We start from the raw sequence: 14,997 nt of genomic DNA, 5'->3' as shown, positions 1-14,997 counted from the left end.
ATACAGGTGAATGTAGTCCATACAGGTGTATGTAGTCCATACAGGTGAATGTAGTCCATACAGGTGTATGTAGTCCATACAGGTGAATGTAGTCCATACAGGTGAATGTAGTCCATACAGGTGAATGTAGTCCACACAGGTGAATGTAGTCCACACAGGTGAATGTAGTCCACACAGGTGAATGTAGTCCATACAGGTGAATGTAGTCCATACAGGTGAATGTAGTCCATACAGGTGAATGTAGTCCACACAGGTGAGAGAACGTAGTCCATACAGGTGAGAGGATGGAGTTCATACAGGTGAATTTTGTCTATATACAGGTGAATTTACTCCCCCCCCCCCCTCTCTCTATCTCTCTCAGGCTCTTCCCTATGTAGCTCTTCTTATAGCCATGCTGTTCTTCATCTATGCTGTCATCGGGATGCAGGTAGGTCACAGACAGACAGACAGACAGACAGACAGACAGACAAGCAGACTCTCTCCCTCACACATGTTAAGAGGAGACTAGGGATAGGAGTCATGTCTCAGCCGTGGTGCCATGTTCTGTGTGTTCAAGGTGTTTGGGAAGATCGCCATGGTAGATGGCACACACATCAACCGCAACAACAACTTCCAAACCTTTCCTCAAGCGGTCCTGATGCTCTTCAGGTGAGTGTGTGTGGGTGTGGTTGTGTTGTGGTTGTGTATGTGGTTATGTTGTGGCCATGTTGTTGATGATGCCCTCAGGTGTGCTATAGGCAAAGCCTGGCAGGTCAGTGTGTGTATGCTAATGGTGTACAGTTGTGGTTGTGTCGTGGTTAAATTGTGTTTCTTCCTCTGGTGTGCTGCAGGTGAGGCATGGCAGGAGATCATGTTGGCCTGTGTACGGTCATGGTGTATGGTTGTGGTCATGTTGTGGTTAACTTATGGTTTTCTCTCAGGTGTGCTACAGGTGAGGCGTGGCAGGAGATCATGTTGGCATGTCTGCCAGGGAAGCTGTGTGACTCTGAGTCTGACTACAACCCTGGGGAGGAGAAGACCTGTGGCAGCGGCTTCGCTATCATCTACTTCATCAGCTTCTACATGCTTTGCGCCTTCCTGGTACACACACACACACACACACACACACACACACACACACGCACGCACACACACACACACACACACACACACACAATATTTTACTGTATCTAATACTGTAATACTTCCCCTGTTTAAGATCATCAATCTATTTGTTGCTGTCATCATGGACAACTTTGACTATCTGACTCGTGATTGGTCGATCCTGGGCCCCCATCATCTGGATGAGTTTAAAAGGATCTGGTCTGAGTATGACCCAGAGGCCAAGTGAGTCTACCTATGGATCCTTACATACACATGAAGTCGGAATTACGAGCACAGATCTAGGGTTAGGGTTCCATCCTTTATGAATTGTAACTGGTTCATTGTTTTCCATGGTCTCCAGGGGCCGGATAAAGCACTTGGATGTGGTCACTCTGCTCAGACGTATCCAGCCTCCTCTGGGATTCGGCAAGCTGTGTCCACACAGAGTGGCCTGCAAGGTGAGTCTCAACACTAGCCCTAACCCTAACCCTAGCCGTAACCCTAACCCTAACCCTAGCCCTAGCCCTAATCCTAACCCTAGCCCTAGCCCTAACCCTAACCCTAGCCAATAACCTAAGCTATGTCTAACCCATACAAATAAACCCATACAACTGTTAAAAAAAAATCAAGACATTGTGATATTTGTTAATTGACTGATTTCATCTTGACTTTATCTCAGAGACTGGTCGCTATGAACATGCCCCTGAACAGCGACGGCACGGTGATGTTCAACGCCACGTTGTTTGCCCTAGTGCGTACGGCTCTGAAGATCAAGACTGATGGTGAGTGAATGCTTCATCACAGTCCTCCAGGCTGATTTCTACCTCCACCAGTCTCCCCTGCATCAGACACACAATTGCCAGGACAGAGGCCAATCTTTCACTAACTTCATAGGAGATGATTCAATCCAACCTATAGCCACAGGAGGGCGCTTCTGAGCTACACCGTGTTCTCTGATTGTAAGATGACTACTGTTTGTTAATGGCTGCTCAACAGAAGTGTAAACGGATCTAAATCAGAGACTGTGTTTTTCTCCTTTCACTTTACTCCTCTCAGTAATGACACTGTGGTCCTAAACAATCACATCTCAGATGACTATGTCTGTGTCCTAGGCAACCTGGAGCAGGCCAATGAGGAGCTACGAGTGGTCATCAAGAAGATCTGGAAGAGGACCAGTATGAAACTACTGGACCAAGTGGTGCCTCCTGCAGGCGGTCAGTCACACACGCATGCACGCACAAAAGACATACGTACAGACGGCCACACAAAGACACCAGACACACACACACACACACACACACACGCACGCACACATGACATACGTACAGACGGCCACACAAAGACACCAGACACACACACACACACTCACACACACACACACATACACACACACACACAGCCAACAATTGATTATAATTGTGTGGTTCCAATGCTATCCAAATAACATTTTTAAGGCTACCAGATGTTTCCCGCTACATCAATAAGAGGCTGATAAAGGTAGTTTATTTAGAATAGGGACAGATACAATTCAATCACTGACACATTGAATATTTAAGAGCCTGGTATATTACACCACCATGCTTAAGCTTTTGAATATGCTCAGAATCGGTCAACTTCCGCCATAAACAAGCCAATCTATGGCAGACAAGCTCCAGCTGTTCTTCCTGGGAAGTGAACCCATGTACTGGTCATTTGAATGATCCGGGGTCACTTTCCCAAAAGCTTCGTACTACTTTATGTAAGTACTACCTTATCTCTTTTTAAAAATCCAGGCCCACTCCTCTCCTAGACCATGAAGTCCTTCATTTAATGTATTTCTTTCTTTCACACGCAGAAGATTGATCTGCAAACATTGATTTTACAATTGTGACTTCTTCCCTCCTCTCCCTGTGTTTGTGTAGATATTGCTGTGTGTGTGTGTGTGTGTGTGTGTATGTATGTGCGTACGTGTGTGTGTGTGAGTGTGTGTCTCTGTATTCACATGTCTTCGTCTGTGTGTGAGTTTGATCAGATAAACAGGGCCTTTGCACCGCCTCATCACTTCATGGAAACCCACCTTATCTTTGTCCTCCTCTCATCTCTCGTTGTCTGTTTCTCACACACACACACACATTACATCTCTGTGTCCCGGACGTCTGTTTCACACACATCTCTGTCCTGGTCGCCTGTTTCACACACACACACACACACACACACACACACACACACACTACATCACTATGTCCTGGTCGCCTGTTTTCCACACACACCACATCTCTCTGACCTGGTAGCCTGTTTCACACACACTACATCACTATGTCCTGGTCGCCTGTTTACGCACACGCACACACACACCAATCACGATGTCCTGGTCGCAGGTTTCACACACACACACACTACATCAATATGTCCTGGCCGTCTGTTTCGTCATAGTCCTTTGCTCTTCTATGCTTTCTGCTTTGTGCTTTCGTTACATCTGCTTTCTATCATGGTCTTAGCATTGCATGCTTTAGTGTAGTTTACTAACTCCGGTTTCTCTCTTCTGCCAAGTTTCTCTCCTCCGCAGCTTCTCCTCCTCTTCCGCACTGTGAGCTCTCTCCCTCTCTCTGCTATCTGGAATATTCTGACGCAGTTCTGTTTTAGGCTGGTGGCATGGAACCAGAGTTCTCTCTCTAGCGCTCTCTCCTCTCTCTCTCTATCTCTCTCTCTATCTCTCTTTCTCTGTCTCTCCACCCCCCACCATCTCCCCCCCCTCTCTTTCTGTCTTTCTCTCCCCGCTCTCTCTCCCCCTCTCTCTCTCTGTCCCCCCTCGCGCCCACCCCTCCTCCCCTTTCTCTCCCTGTCCTCTGTCTATTCCCCCCTCTCTCTGTCTCTCTCTCTCTCTCCTGTCTCTCTCCCCCACTCTCTCCTCCTTCTCCCCCTCCCTCTCTCTCTCTCTCGTCTCTGTCCCTGCTGTGCTTGACTAACTGAGTGACGCAGACCTCTGATCTCCTCTGCTTCCCTGCATGTGCTGCTGGTAGATACAGCTGTCTAGTGTTAGAGGCTTTTATCTGTGCCTTTTGAGGTGACATAGGGGAGGCTGGTGGATGTAGAAACTGGAAGACAGTGTCTGTGTGTGTGTGTGTGTGTGTGTGTATGTGTATGTGTGTGTGTGTGTATGTGTGTATGTGTATGTGTATGTGTATGTGTATGTGTGTGTGTGTGTGTGTGTGTGTGCGTGCGTGCCTGTGTCTGTGTCACAACATCCACACAGTACAGTTTGTTGCTGCATAATGTCGCAATCGTCTTGGATTGGCTTGGTTTCTTGTTGTTTTTGATGTGACTGTGCGTGTGCGTACGTGTGTGTGCGTACGTGTGTGTGTGTGCGTGTGCGTACGACGTGTGTGTATCTCTGAGAACTCTCACCACAGAGATGTGTCTGGGACAGCCTGGGACCGCTTGAAAGTGAGCTGAGGAGCTGCAGATGCTATCATTAATCTGAAACCACCTACAGAGATACAATCTCTTTTTCAAGAGAGACCTGGGTTTTCTTGGAACCTCTATGACTCATAATAGTCTCACACGTGGTGTTTATGGAAAGTAAGAACAGCTAGTCGTGCCATGGCCTACTCCACTGTCATTGTCATACATGTAGACCAGGGGAGGCTGGTGGAGGTTTAAAATGTGGACAACATTGTAACACATCATACGTGGTGTTTGACAGTGGAGTTGACTGAGAGGTCATGGGCTGGATTTCGTCTACCCCTAGACTTTATTATAGTATATATAATATATTATTAATTATTAGTTATTAATTTAGCATATGTATTGGATTTCCATCTTCAGTGGTGAAAACACAATTCAGAGAGGGATTACATTACTTAATCTGTGTCCAGAAAACAGCCCCATGTCCATCAATAGGGTTAGTAGGGTTGTATCTGTGTGTGTGTGTGTGGCATTGGGCCAGATGACAGGTTGTTTCCCAGGGTGCAGTGCGGTGTGGTACGGTATGTTGTAGTTCGGCGTAGTGCGGCTACGTTGTGACGGTTTGACAGCGGAGGCGTGTCTTTGGTCTGTCCAATCAGATGACGAGATAACCGTGGGGAAGTTCTATGCCACCTTCCTGATACAGGACTACTTCAGGAAGTTCAAGAAACGCAAAGAGCAAGGTCTTGTAGGAGTTCACTCCTGGGAAGGTCTGAACACTACCGTCGCCCTTCAGGTGAGTCAACATAGGCTGAGACCAAGCACCTAGCTCCTTGTTCCTAGTCTCTAGCCACCTAGCCCCTAACCCCTAGCCCCTTGTCCTTAACCCCTAACCCCTAACCATACCACCTAGCCCCTACCCACTAGCCCACTAGCTCCTAGCCCCAGCCCCCTAGCACTAGCCCCTAGCACTAACCCCTAGCCCATAGTCTCCAGCCCATAGCACTTACCCCCGAGGTCCTAGCCTCTACCCTCCCCTAAACCTACCCCCTAACACCTAGCCACTGCCACTAGCCCCTAACTCCTAGCCTCTAGTTCCTACCCCCTAGTACCTATTACCTGGCCCCTCGTCTCTAGCACCTAGCTCTAGCCACTATCCCCAACCTCTAGCCCCTAGCCCTTACCCTCTATTCCCAACCCCTAGCCCCTAGCCCTTACCCTCTATCCCCTAGCCTCTACCCCCTATCCTCTGTCTAGCCCTTATTCCCTAACCCTAGCCCCTAGCTCCTAGCCCCTAGGTCCTTGTCCCTAGCCCCTACCCCCAAGCCTCTTACCTTTAGCCCCTAGCCCCTTGCCCCTAGTCCCAATAGGCACTCCTGGAAAGGCCTAAACCCTCCAGGTTCAACATGGCTGAGTTAGTTGTAGTCTGGGGCCTAGCCCCTAGCCTCTAACTGGGCCCTAGCTCAGTCTGCAACTAACTGAAGTATTACCTGAAGTATTACTTGGACACCAGGAAAGCAGCAAGCTTCAGCACCTGAATAAACAGACACATCTCTGCCTGCCTGCCTGCATACAGCTCCTCACTGTGCAGTTGAACCTCTGGACACGCTTACAGCTGCAGACCGTGTGTGTGTGTGTGTGTGTGTGTGTGTGCATGTGTGTGCATGCATGCATGCATGCATGCGTGTGCGTCTGCGTGTATGTAACCGTATGTGTTTGTGCGAGTGTGTGTGTAACCGTGTGTGTGTGTGTGTGTGTGTGTGTGTGTGTGTGTGCGTGTGTGTGTGTTTATGTAACTGATTGTGTGTGTATGTGTGTGTCTCTGCTGGCTCTGAGCTGCTCTCCTCGCCTCGTTGCAGGCTGGCCTCCGCACGCTGCATGACATTGGGCCAGAGATCCGCCGGGTCATATCATGTGACCTCCAAGACGAGGGGCTCATAGACGCTAACGCAGACGAGGACGAGGAGATATACAGGGTAAATCACTGTCCTAGTTACACAACACAACACAAACAACATATACCATAACACAACACAACATATAACATAACACAATAATGATTCAAGCATAATTCAAGATAAAAAAGTGACAGTAGTACAGGACATAAGTGACAAAAAAAAGCTAAGGCAAGATAAAGGTGACAATAGTACAGGTAAGACAGGATACACTAGTGGTGCCACTAGTAATAATAGATAGTTCAGTAGTAAAGTGGCTGTGAGCTTAAGGTTTCCGTAGTCCGTATACATGGTGTGTGCTTGGGGAAGATCAATTGTGGATGTGTGTGTGTGTGTGTGTGTGTGTGTGTGTGTGTGTGTGTGTGTGTGTGCGTGCACGTGTGTGTGTGTCCAATGTGCCTATTATGGTATGTCTGGTTCTAATTTAATTTTCCCACAGCGGAACGGTGGTCTCTTTGGCAACCACATCAACCACGTCAACGGCGACCACCGGGGCTCCTTCCACTCCACCAATGTGACCCAGCGGCCCCTCCAGGTCCCGCCCCTTTCCTGCCACACCCCCGGGACACCCCCCCAGCCTGGGTCAGACGAAGGGGGGGCAGGCGACTCCAACTCTCTCCCCTCCTACAACCACCACTACCCCCACGCCCACCACTACTACCACCCCAACTCCACCTACCCCAAATCCCCCAGGTCTACCAACGCCAACCTTAACAATGCCAATGTGCCCGCAGTTCTCTCCTTGTCCAACGGGGGGCAGCGCCGCTCCCTACTCCGCCACCAGCGCCTCTCCTCTAACGGGACACCCAACTCGGGCTCCATACGTCGCAGGGCGGACAACGACACACACAGGAGGACACTCTCTACGAGGTCAGTTAGGATGCAGTGTCAGTGTGTGTGGTACATGTGGTATGTGTCTGTTTGTATGTATTTGCATGTGTGTGTGTGTGTGAAACTGTCCCCTACGCGCAACCCAAAGCAAGCATCATCATCGACCATGATGGACAACAAAAAAGTGTGTGTGTGTGTGTGTGTGTGTGTGTGTGTGTGTGTGTGTGTGTGTGTGTGTGTGTGTGTGAATGATGGCTGGGTAGTGCTAGGAGATGATTCACATTTCAAATGTTCCCAGGCATACACACCACTCACTGTACCAATCATAAAACCAGAGGTTTATGTACGCATGGGAGCATGGAGGGTTTCTGTTGTTTTAAACTCCTGCTATAAACCTTTATGTAACAGAATATACATACATACATTACACACACACACACACACACACACACACATACAAATGCATGCATTTACGCACGGCCACATACAAACGGACTCATGTGGGCACATGCACACACACACACACACACACACACACACAAAAGTTGATTGCACCTTTAAAAATGCTTGACTGATTGACCTCTGACCTTCTCTGACCCTAGGTCGGAGTCTGGGGGCGGCCTCGTCGGGGACAGCGATGATGACAGAGGGTCAGGAGAGTACTTCAGTGGGGAGGAGTACCAGGAGGATGACATCATGCTGTTCAGAGACAGGTAACACCATGGCAACAACCACCTCGTCACCATGAATGCGAAATTTGGGAGGGGGGGCTCCCCTGGTGCTAGGAAAAAAATACTAAAACAAGAAGGGAAGAGCTGGTTTACATAAATAAAGGCTATATACACTATCCACTATACTATACTATACAAATAAAACACTGTGCTGTACTCTATGCTATGCTATAAATATCCTAACATTTCCTATCTCTGAACCTTATGTACACGAGGGTTGTCATATTGCACATAGTATTATTGCACATTCATTTAAAGTGTCGCAGTTTGCAGGTTTGAAATGTTCACAGTTGTATTTCAGTATTGCACTTGATTACAATCTAGTAGCTGCCATCAAATTGTCTAGATTGTCCAGGGCCTAGAACCTAGGTCTTTGCTGTGTTCAGGGCCTGAATGGCCCTAGGGTAGAAGCTGAGCTTCAGTCTATTTGTCCTTGCGGACATGGTCCTGAACCGCCTGCCTGAGGGCAGCCAAACAAAGTGTTCGTTCCCAGGGTGGGATGGGTCTCTGGAGATCACCAGGGTGCGACATACTCTTTTTGTTGATAAAGCTGAAGGATATTGTTGATGAAGCTCAAGTATTGTTGATGAAGCTCATGTATTGTTGATAAAGCTCAAGTATATTGTTGATAAAGTTCAAGTATATTGTTGAATATTTGTGAAAGCCCTACTAGAGTGCCAAGTGTTTTATGTGGTATTTACCTAGCAACAACTTTGATTGACTAAAAAATTAAGCATCATAATTTCTGCATTTGTGGTGAGTAAAGTCACCTACAGCACTCTAGAACGTTGACAATTTGGGCGACTTTATTCACCCTCTGCACTAAATGAGTTAAAGGTTAAGCATATTGTTGTTGTCTGTTGTGCAGGATGAAGGAGGATGAAGGAGACTCCACGGATTACCAAGAATCGGACTGTTTCTATGACGACGACCAACAGCCCATCTACCAGGATGGTCGGCGGTCGCCTAGGAGACGGCTCCTCCCCTCCACACCTCACTGTGAGGGTGCTATGAGTCATAGTAGCTAGGTCACCTGTGAACTATCACCATTGAAATATCTAGATGATACGATCCAAATCAATTTAATTCAACACTTTATTAAGTGGTAGGGATAGTAGGGGCAATTAATCACATAATGACGTGACACAATCCTTACCTATAATACATCCAGTTATGGACAAAAATATCGACACTCTATATTGCATTTCTGTTAATGCACCAGTTCTCCCAGAAAATTGTTGCAATTACAAATGCTTCGGTATTCACATGTTTATTTCTTTTGTTTTGAACAACACATAAAAGCAGAGAAAAAGGCAAAATTCCACACAGAACTCAAAAATAGACTGGACAAAATTATTGTTATATTATAATTATATTATATTATTAAACGTAATATTTGATAGCACACCTTTTGGAAAACAAATTACTGAAATCAATCGCTTCCTGTAACCATGAATGAGTTTCTTACACCTCTCTACTGGAATTTTGGACCACTCTTCTTTTGCCAATATTTTTGTCCATGACTGTACAATACTCCATCATCAACTGTAGATATACTCACATTTAAACAGTCAGACCTTTTCCACAAACAGCTACACCAATCACAAGGACACATGCATTATTTGGTTTAGCTTGTATAGTGTGTTAATCTAATCCATCACTGTAGTGACAGAGCTGTGAGTAACAGCTGTGTCTCCTGTGCCTTCCAGCCCCCCACAGACCCTCCTTCAACTTCGAGTGTCTCCGGAGACAGCACAGCCAGGACGAGATCCCCCTGTCCCCCGCACTTCTCCACCGCACAGCTCTACCTCTGCACCTGATGCAGCAACAGGTACACACACACATACACACACACACACACACACAGATTGTGTTTTTTGAGTTGACCCTTGACCTCCTCTCTCCGGTTGCTTAGGTGATGGCGGTAGCTGGTCTGGATGCCAGTAGAATACAGCGCCTCTCGCCAACGCGCTCGCTACGCTCCTGGGCTACGCCCCCTGCCTCACCCATCACCAGGGACTGCTCACCCAACTACACACCTCTCATACAGGTCTGAGTCTGAGTCCCTGTGTGTGTGTGTGAGTGTGCATGCATTTATGTGTGCGTGCATGGTGTGCTTGTGTCTGTGTGTATGTTTTGTTAGCAGTACACCTTGCTGTGTGTGTGTGTGTGTGTGTGTGTGTGTGTGTGTGTTGAATGGCATTCAAATGTATGGTCTATGTGTGTGTGTGTGTGTGTGTCCAGGTGGACTGGCGTGGGCCTAACAGTGTGAACAGTACCCCTGGCTCGGCCCGGCGGAGCTCCTGGTACACAGACGGCTCCTCGCCCCCTCTGGGCCACGCCTACTCCCCCTCCCTCCTCCAGATCCCTGCAGAGTACCGCAGACAGTACCACCAGAAGAGGGGCAGCGCCAACAGTCTGGTGGAGGCTGTAAGTAGCCTTGGAACCTTGACGTTGTACTGGGGGGGACATGATACTCACACACACACACAGGCGCACACACTCACACACACACACGGACGATGCTATAGCAGTCACTCTGACCGGACATGACACAATACACACACACACACATACAGGCACCCCCCCCCCCCCCGGCCACACACACACACATACAGGCATGCACACACACGCGATTACGCACGCACACATTCACCCACGCACACGCACGTATGCATGTACCCACTGCATGGAACATACTGAGGAACGGTATAAAACACAACGTTTCGGTACGATTCCTCATTCCGTTCCATGCATTCCAATGAGCCCATCCTCCGATTTCCACCTCCACCAGCCTCACCTGGCACCCCCCCCCCCCCCCCAGTCCCAGTACACTAAATGAGGACAGAGTCCTGGACCACGGTATTGAATGTTTCTTGGAGAAATAATCAGCTGTACAATGTGGTGCAGATGGGGTATGATTAACACAGTCAACCTTTTTTTTAAAATTATAATAAATAATAATAATAATAATAATAATGTTTAATTTGTATTTATTTCTCTTCTTTCGTGTCTCAGGTGTTGATCTCTGAAGGACTGGGAAAGTACGCCAAGGATCCCAAATTCGTGGCGGCGACGAAAAACGAGATCGCCGACGCCTGTGAGATGACCATCGACGAGATGGAGAGCGCAGCTAGCAACCTGCTGAACGGCAGTATGGGTAACGGGGCGGGGCCTGGGCCCACGGACCCACTGGCGACGGTGAGCCTCAGGGACCACAGTATCCATGACTACAGTGATGAGGAATCGGACACGGGCGGGAAGTGTGAGGAGGACTTAACGGATGAGATGATCATCATCACCGCGCTATAGCAGCACACACACATACACAAACACACCACACACCACAGCATCACTCAGACTAAAGACAGACAAAGACAATACACATAAAACAGGTGAACAAAAAGTGCCTTTCTTTCTTTCTGTGGAGTGGAATGGAATCACTGCCAGAGGTGGAAGAGTGAACGGATGGAGAGAGCGGGGATGGAGGGATACACTATCTCTGCCTACAGAGAAGTCACCTATCTTGGCGTACTGCTGAAATCGCTCCCAGAGAAAGGGCGGATGAGAGAGGAGGGAAGCATGCAGTTCGGGTGGTGTCCCTTCACTCAGCAGTGACTTGATATGAAACCACATATCAGTGAAATCATCTTCCTCTCAGTCATATCCCCGCCTTCCTCCCCCACCCCTGCCTCCCCCTCTCTGGTCTCCCCCATCCGCCTTACCCTTTACACAGTTGGGAATAATAGATGGAAAGTGACACACAACACTATGAATACTGTGAACAACAATACTAAAGAGAAGTGTTTAGGCTACATCAATGTTGCACACTCAACATGGAGGATCACTATCACACACAGCTACAGACACTCGCAGCCAGAGATTGCTTTTAATATGAAGAGAAAGTCTTTATGTATTTGTATATATATACATATATATATATATATAAAACCCTTTAAGAGAAAAATAAGGTATTTGAAATAGAATGCTCTATATTTTATTTGTTTTATATAAGAATTATTCTCCCCAATGGTATGGAATAGAAAGATGTTATTTTATTTGGAATGAATCTGAAATAAATGTCAATTATGTTTTGCCTTTTTTTCTGCTAGAATGCATTGTGTTTTTTTGCATAATTCTACAATGCATATAATGAAGATATGCTTTCTTTGAAGTGTCCATAATGTTCCATGGTCTCTTGCCGGCTTGTTCGAAATTCTACTTTATGAGAAAGAGTTTATTTGCATAAATTGTGCAGAAGATCACAACAAGGCTCCAACCCACCCTCTAACCAGCATACAGTAGTCCGCTGCTAACTCAAAACAACGATGTTGAACTGAACACTGTCAAGTGTGAAGAAATTCTATCTGAGGTTCACTGTGCTTTTTCCAACTGCGTACTGTTCATGGAAATGTGTAACGAAAGGGCTCCTTCAGTATAACACCAAAAGGGAAATGTACATAATATGCTTTTTAAGATTCACACGGGTATGGCCAACTAAGCTCTAATATTGATATGCATTTTCTAAACATGTGTAAAATGTAAACTCCAGCATGACGTAAACCCCAGGTATGCTACCATAGATGTCAGGGATATACAATTTATGAGATGTGTAAAATGTGTTATTGACTAATGCATTGGTGTTTACAACATTGAAGTTCTCTTCAGCACTAAATACTGAGCACTACAAATTAGTTATATAGACTCAAGGTGACATGAAATAGAGACTCAGAAAACGGATCATTTAATATATCATAATCTCAGTTTCTTTTGATATTTAATATAAAATGTAAAAAGAAACTGCGATTATGATTTTTTATTTATTTTTTATTCCTGGATTTCCTGTCTGCGGCATTTCGTTCGTCTCAGTTTCACTCAAAAGACCGCAAAAGAGATATTGAAATGTGATGAGTGCAATCCTTTAACCAAAACCTCTTTGTTCAGTGTGTATAAAGATAGTACATGAAAATACAAACACACAACTGAGACAGACAGTTTGTAATACGTGTGAAATTCAGAACTTTATTTTTTAAAACAATGTTGACAGCAATATAAAAACATGTACACAGTGTGTAAATTTAAAGATTAATTGTACTTGAAGAGTCCTGCTTTCTACCCGCTAACTAACGCTGAGTCTTTGTAGCACATTAGTACCTTTTAGATTGTGCACCGGTCGGTTAAAAAGCCCCTTTTTTATAAATGTTTTGCTTTTCAATCTCTTGACTATTTTGCCTGAAATTAACAATGGACTGCTGGTCTATGAATTTATAATGATCACAACCGAATAAACACTCTCACATAATCTGTTGTCAACGTGTATGTGCGTGCGTGTGTGCGTGTGTCAGTGTCTACTCACAGAAGTTAAAAAATAAACATACAATACCGTACACATTTTTCACAATCACAGTTTGTTTTTCTGGGTGCTATAACTTCAATACTACAGAACAATGATTAAGATTTGAGTCATTCTTCATTTCAATTTCAGAGTAACTCAGTTAAAATACTGTGCATGCATATGAGACTACCACAGCAATAATGTAGCTCACTTAGCTGAGAGGATTAGTTTACCTTCATATACAAATTATACTCCATGTGATTAGCATTAGGTTAGCTTAATAACATACTTCATGTGATTTACGAGTATTGTTAGCTTAGCTTCATATACTATATAAAACATCAAGTGTGTTGTTTAAAGTCATTGAGGCACTGTAGTGATGGCAGGTGATACATACAATTATACATAATAATACTTAAATCAAGTCTTAACACTACAGTAACATGATTGGCAGCATGGTGAATTCAGTCTCTCATCTAAAGCTTATTCATCACATAAAACATCTCTCAAATCATTGTAAACATCAGGTTTCTGATTCCTGGTTCCAACCATAAGCAGAGTTGGGATCTCTTCTATTCACCCTACTGTGCATTCCTTCACGGTCCCTCATGGATTGACAGCATAGGGCTGGTGTAAACAGCATAGGGCTGGTGTAACAGCCTCCCCTGGCCCATTCTGTTCAAAGCGACGAGGGTGAGAGAAGTAAACAAGGAGATGCATGGAGAACGGGACCGCAACCAACGTACACACGTACAGTATGTTAAAGTACAGACATATACAGTATGTTAAAGGGCGGGGAAGAGTGACAAACCCTAACTTGCAACCCAAAGTATGCTGGTGTTGATCTAACCTGTTGATCAAACCCTTTGAGGTTAAAAGCCTTCGATTATAATTATGCTTACAAACTGACATCTTCAGGACGGATTAGAGAGAATACAAGATGGGTGCATGTGAGGTTCCAGGACTGAGATCAATCAACGTGGCTTTGTTTCGACTGGGGAGCTCAGGCAACCGGGGGAGGCTGGTGGAGGTAGAAATCGGAGGACGGGCTCTTTGTAATGTATGGAACGGAATGGGGAATGGCATCGACCACACGTGTTTGATACCATTCCTGATTCTGTTCCATGCATTAAAATGAGCCTGTCCTCCCGATGTCTACCTCCACCAGCCTCAGCTGTGGCCCTCTGAGGACTTGAGGGATACAGAACCCCTGTTTTAGAAGGTGCTGGCCTTGTCCAGAAACAACCCCTAGCCCCTACACCCTACGCACGTTTGTACATCTGAAAACACTGGATGGGATAGGTACAATCAAGATGGTAGTGGCTCAACCGAGCCCTCTGATTGGCTCGGTGGAATGATGGCCATCTTTCTTGTACCCATAGCTTGTACCCATTGCTCTCTTGTTCCCATAGAACCCCATGCCTATTCAGTCCTTCCAGACTTCGACGTCTGTGGTTTTGTTGCATTCATGTGTTAAACTGAGGTGTTGATTGCTACACTATTACTACACGATTCTTGAAACGTAAACATAACTTTCTAAGGGTCTAGTACAGTGGAGGCTGGTGGAGGTAGAAATCTGAGGATGGTCTCATTGTAACGCAAGGAATGGAATGAGGAATGATAACAAACACACAATCCATGCATGACAATGAGCCCGTTCTCCCATGTCTACCTTGTT

The 14,997-nt window shown here is 46.0% G+C and overlaps 2 protein-coding genes across 2 annotated transcripts in view; one reads left to right on the top strand and one right to left on the bottom strand.

Annotated features, from left to right (window-relative positions):
• cacna1db (calcium channel, voltage-dependent, L type, alpha 1D subunit, b) overlaps nt 1–11,296 on the top strand; it is a gene marked incomplete at its 3' end in the record, with an annotated part of 69,461 nt that extends 58,165 nt beyond the window's left edge. The window contains exons 35-50 of the mRNA XM_080534618.1: nt 362–427; nt 557–648; nt 921–1,080; nt 1,199–1,326; nt 1,445–1,541; nt 1,763–1,865; nt 2,196–2,297; nt 5,127–5,263; nt 6,327–6,443; nt 6,862–7,292; nt 7,856–7,966; nt 8,853–8,983; nt 9,694–9,815; nt 9,900–10,034; nt 10,229–10,414; nt 11,003–11,296. Of these exons, the coding sequence (XP_080390744.1) occupies nt 362–427; nt 557–648; nt 921–1,080; nt 1,199–1,326; nt 1,445–1,541; nt 1,763–1,865; nt 2,196–2,297; nt 5,127–5,263; nt 6,327–6,443; nt 6,862–7,292; nt 7,856–7,966; nt 8,853–8,983; nt 9,694–9,815; nt 9,900–10,034; nt 10,229–10,414; nt 11,003–11,296 (2,412 nt within the window). The remainder of the gene's footprint in view (nt 1–361; nt 428–556; nt 649–920; nt 1,081–1,198; nt 1,327–1,444; nt 1,542–1,762; nt 1,866–2,195; nt 2,298–5,126; nt 5,264–6,326; nt 6,444–6,861; nt 7,293–7,855; nt 7,967–8,852; nt 8,984–9,693; nt 9,816–9,899; nt 10,035–10,228; nt 10,415–11,002) is intronic.
• Nucleotides 11,297–12,986: 1,690 nt separating this feature from the next.
• chdh (choline dehydrogenase) overlaps nt 12,987–14,997 on the bottom strand; it is an 11,912-nt gene continuing 9,901 nt past the window's right edge. Inside the window, exon 8 of the mRNA XM_080533581.1 lies at nt 12,987–14,997. This exon is cut by the window's right edge and continues 482 nt beyond it. The gene's annotated coding sequence lies outside the window, so the exon portion shown is untranslated.

This window comes from Nansenia antarctica, assembly GCF_963989245.1.
Source record: "Nansenia antarctica genome assembly, chromosome: 6".
In the NCBI taxonomy this organism is placed as follows: Eukaryota; Metazoa; Chordata; class Actinopteri; order Argentiniformes; family Microstomatidae; genus Nansenia; species Nansenia antarctica.
The sequence above is the reverse complement of the archived record's forward strand: the minus strand, read 5'-3'. Positions and strand labels throughout refer to the sequence as shown.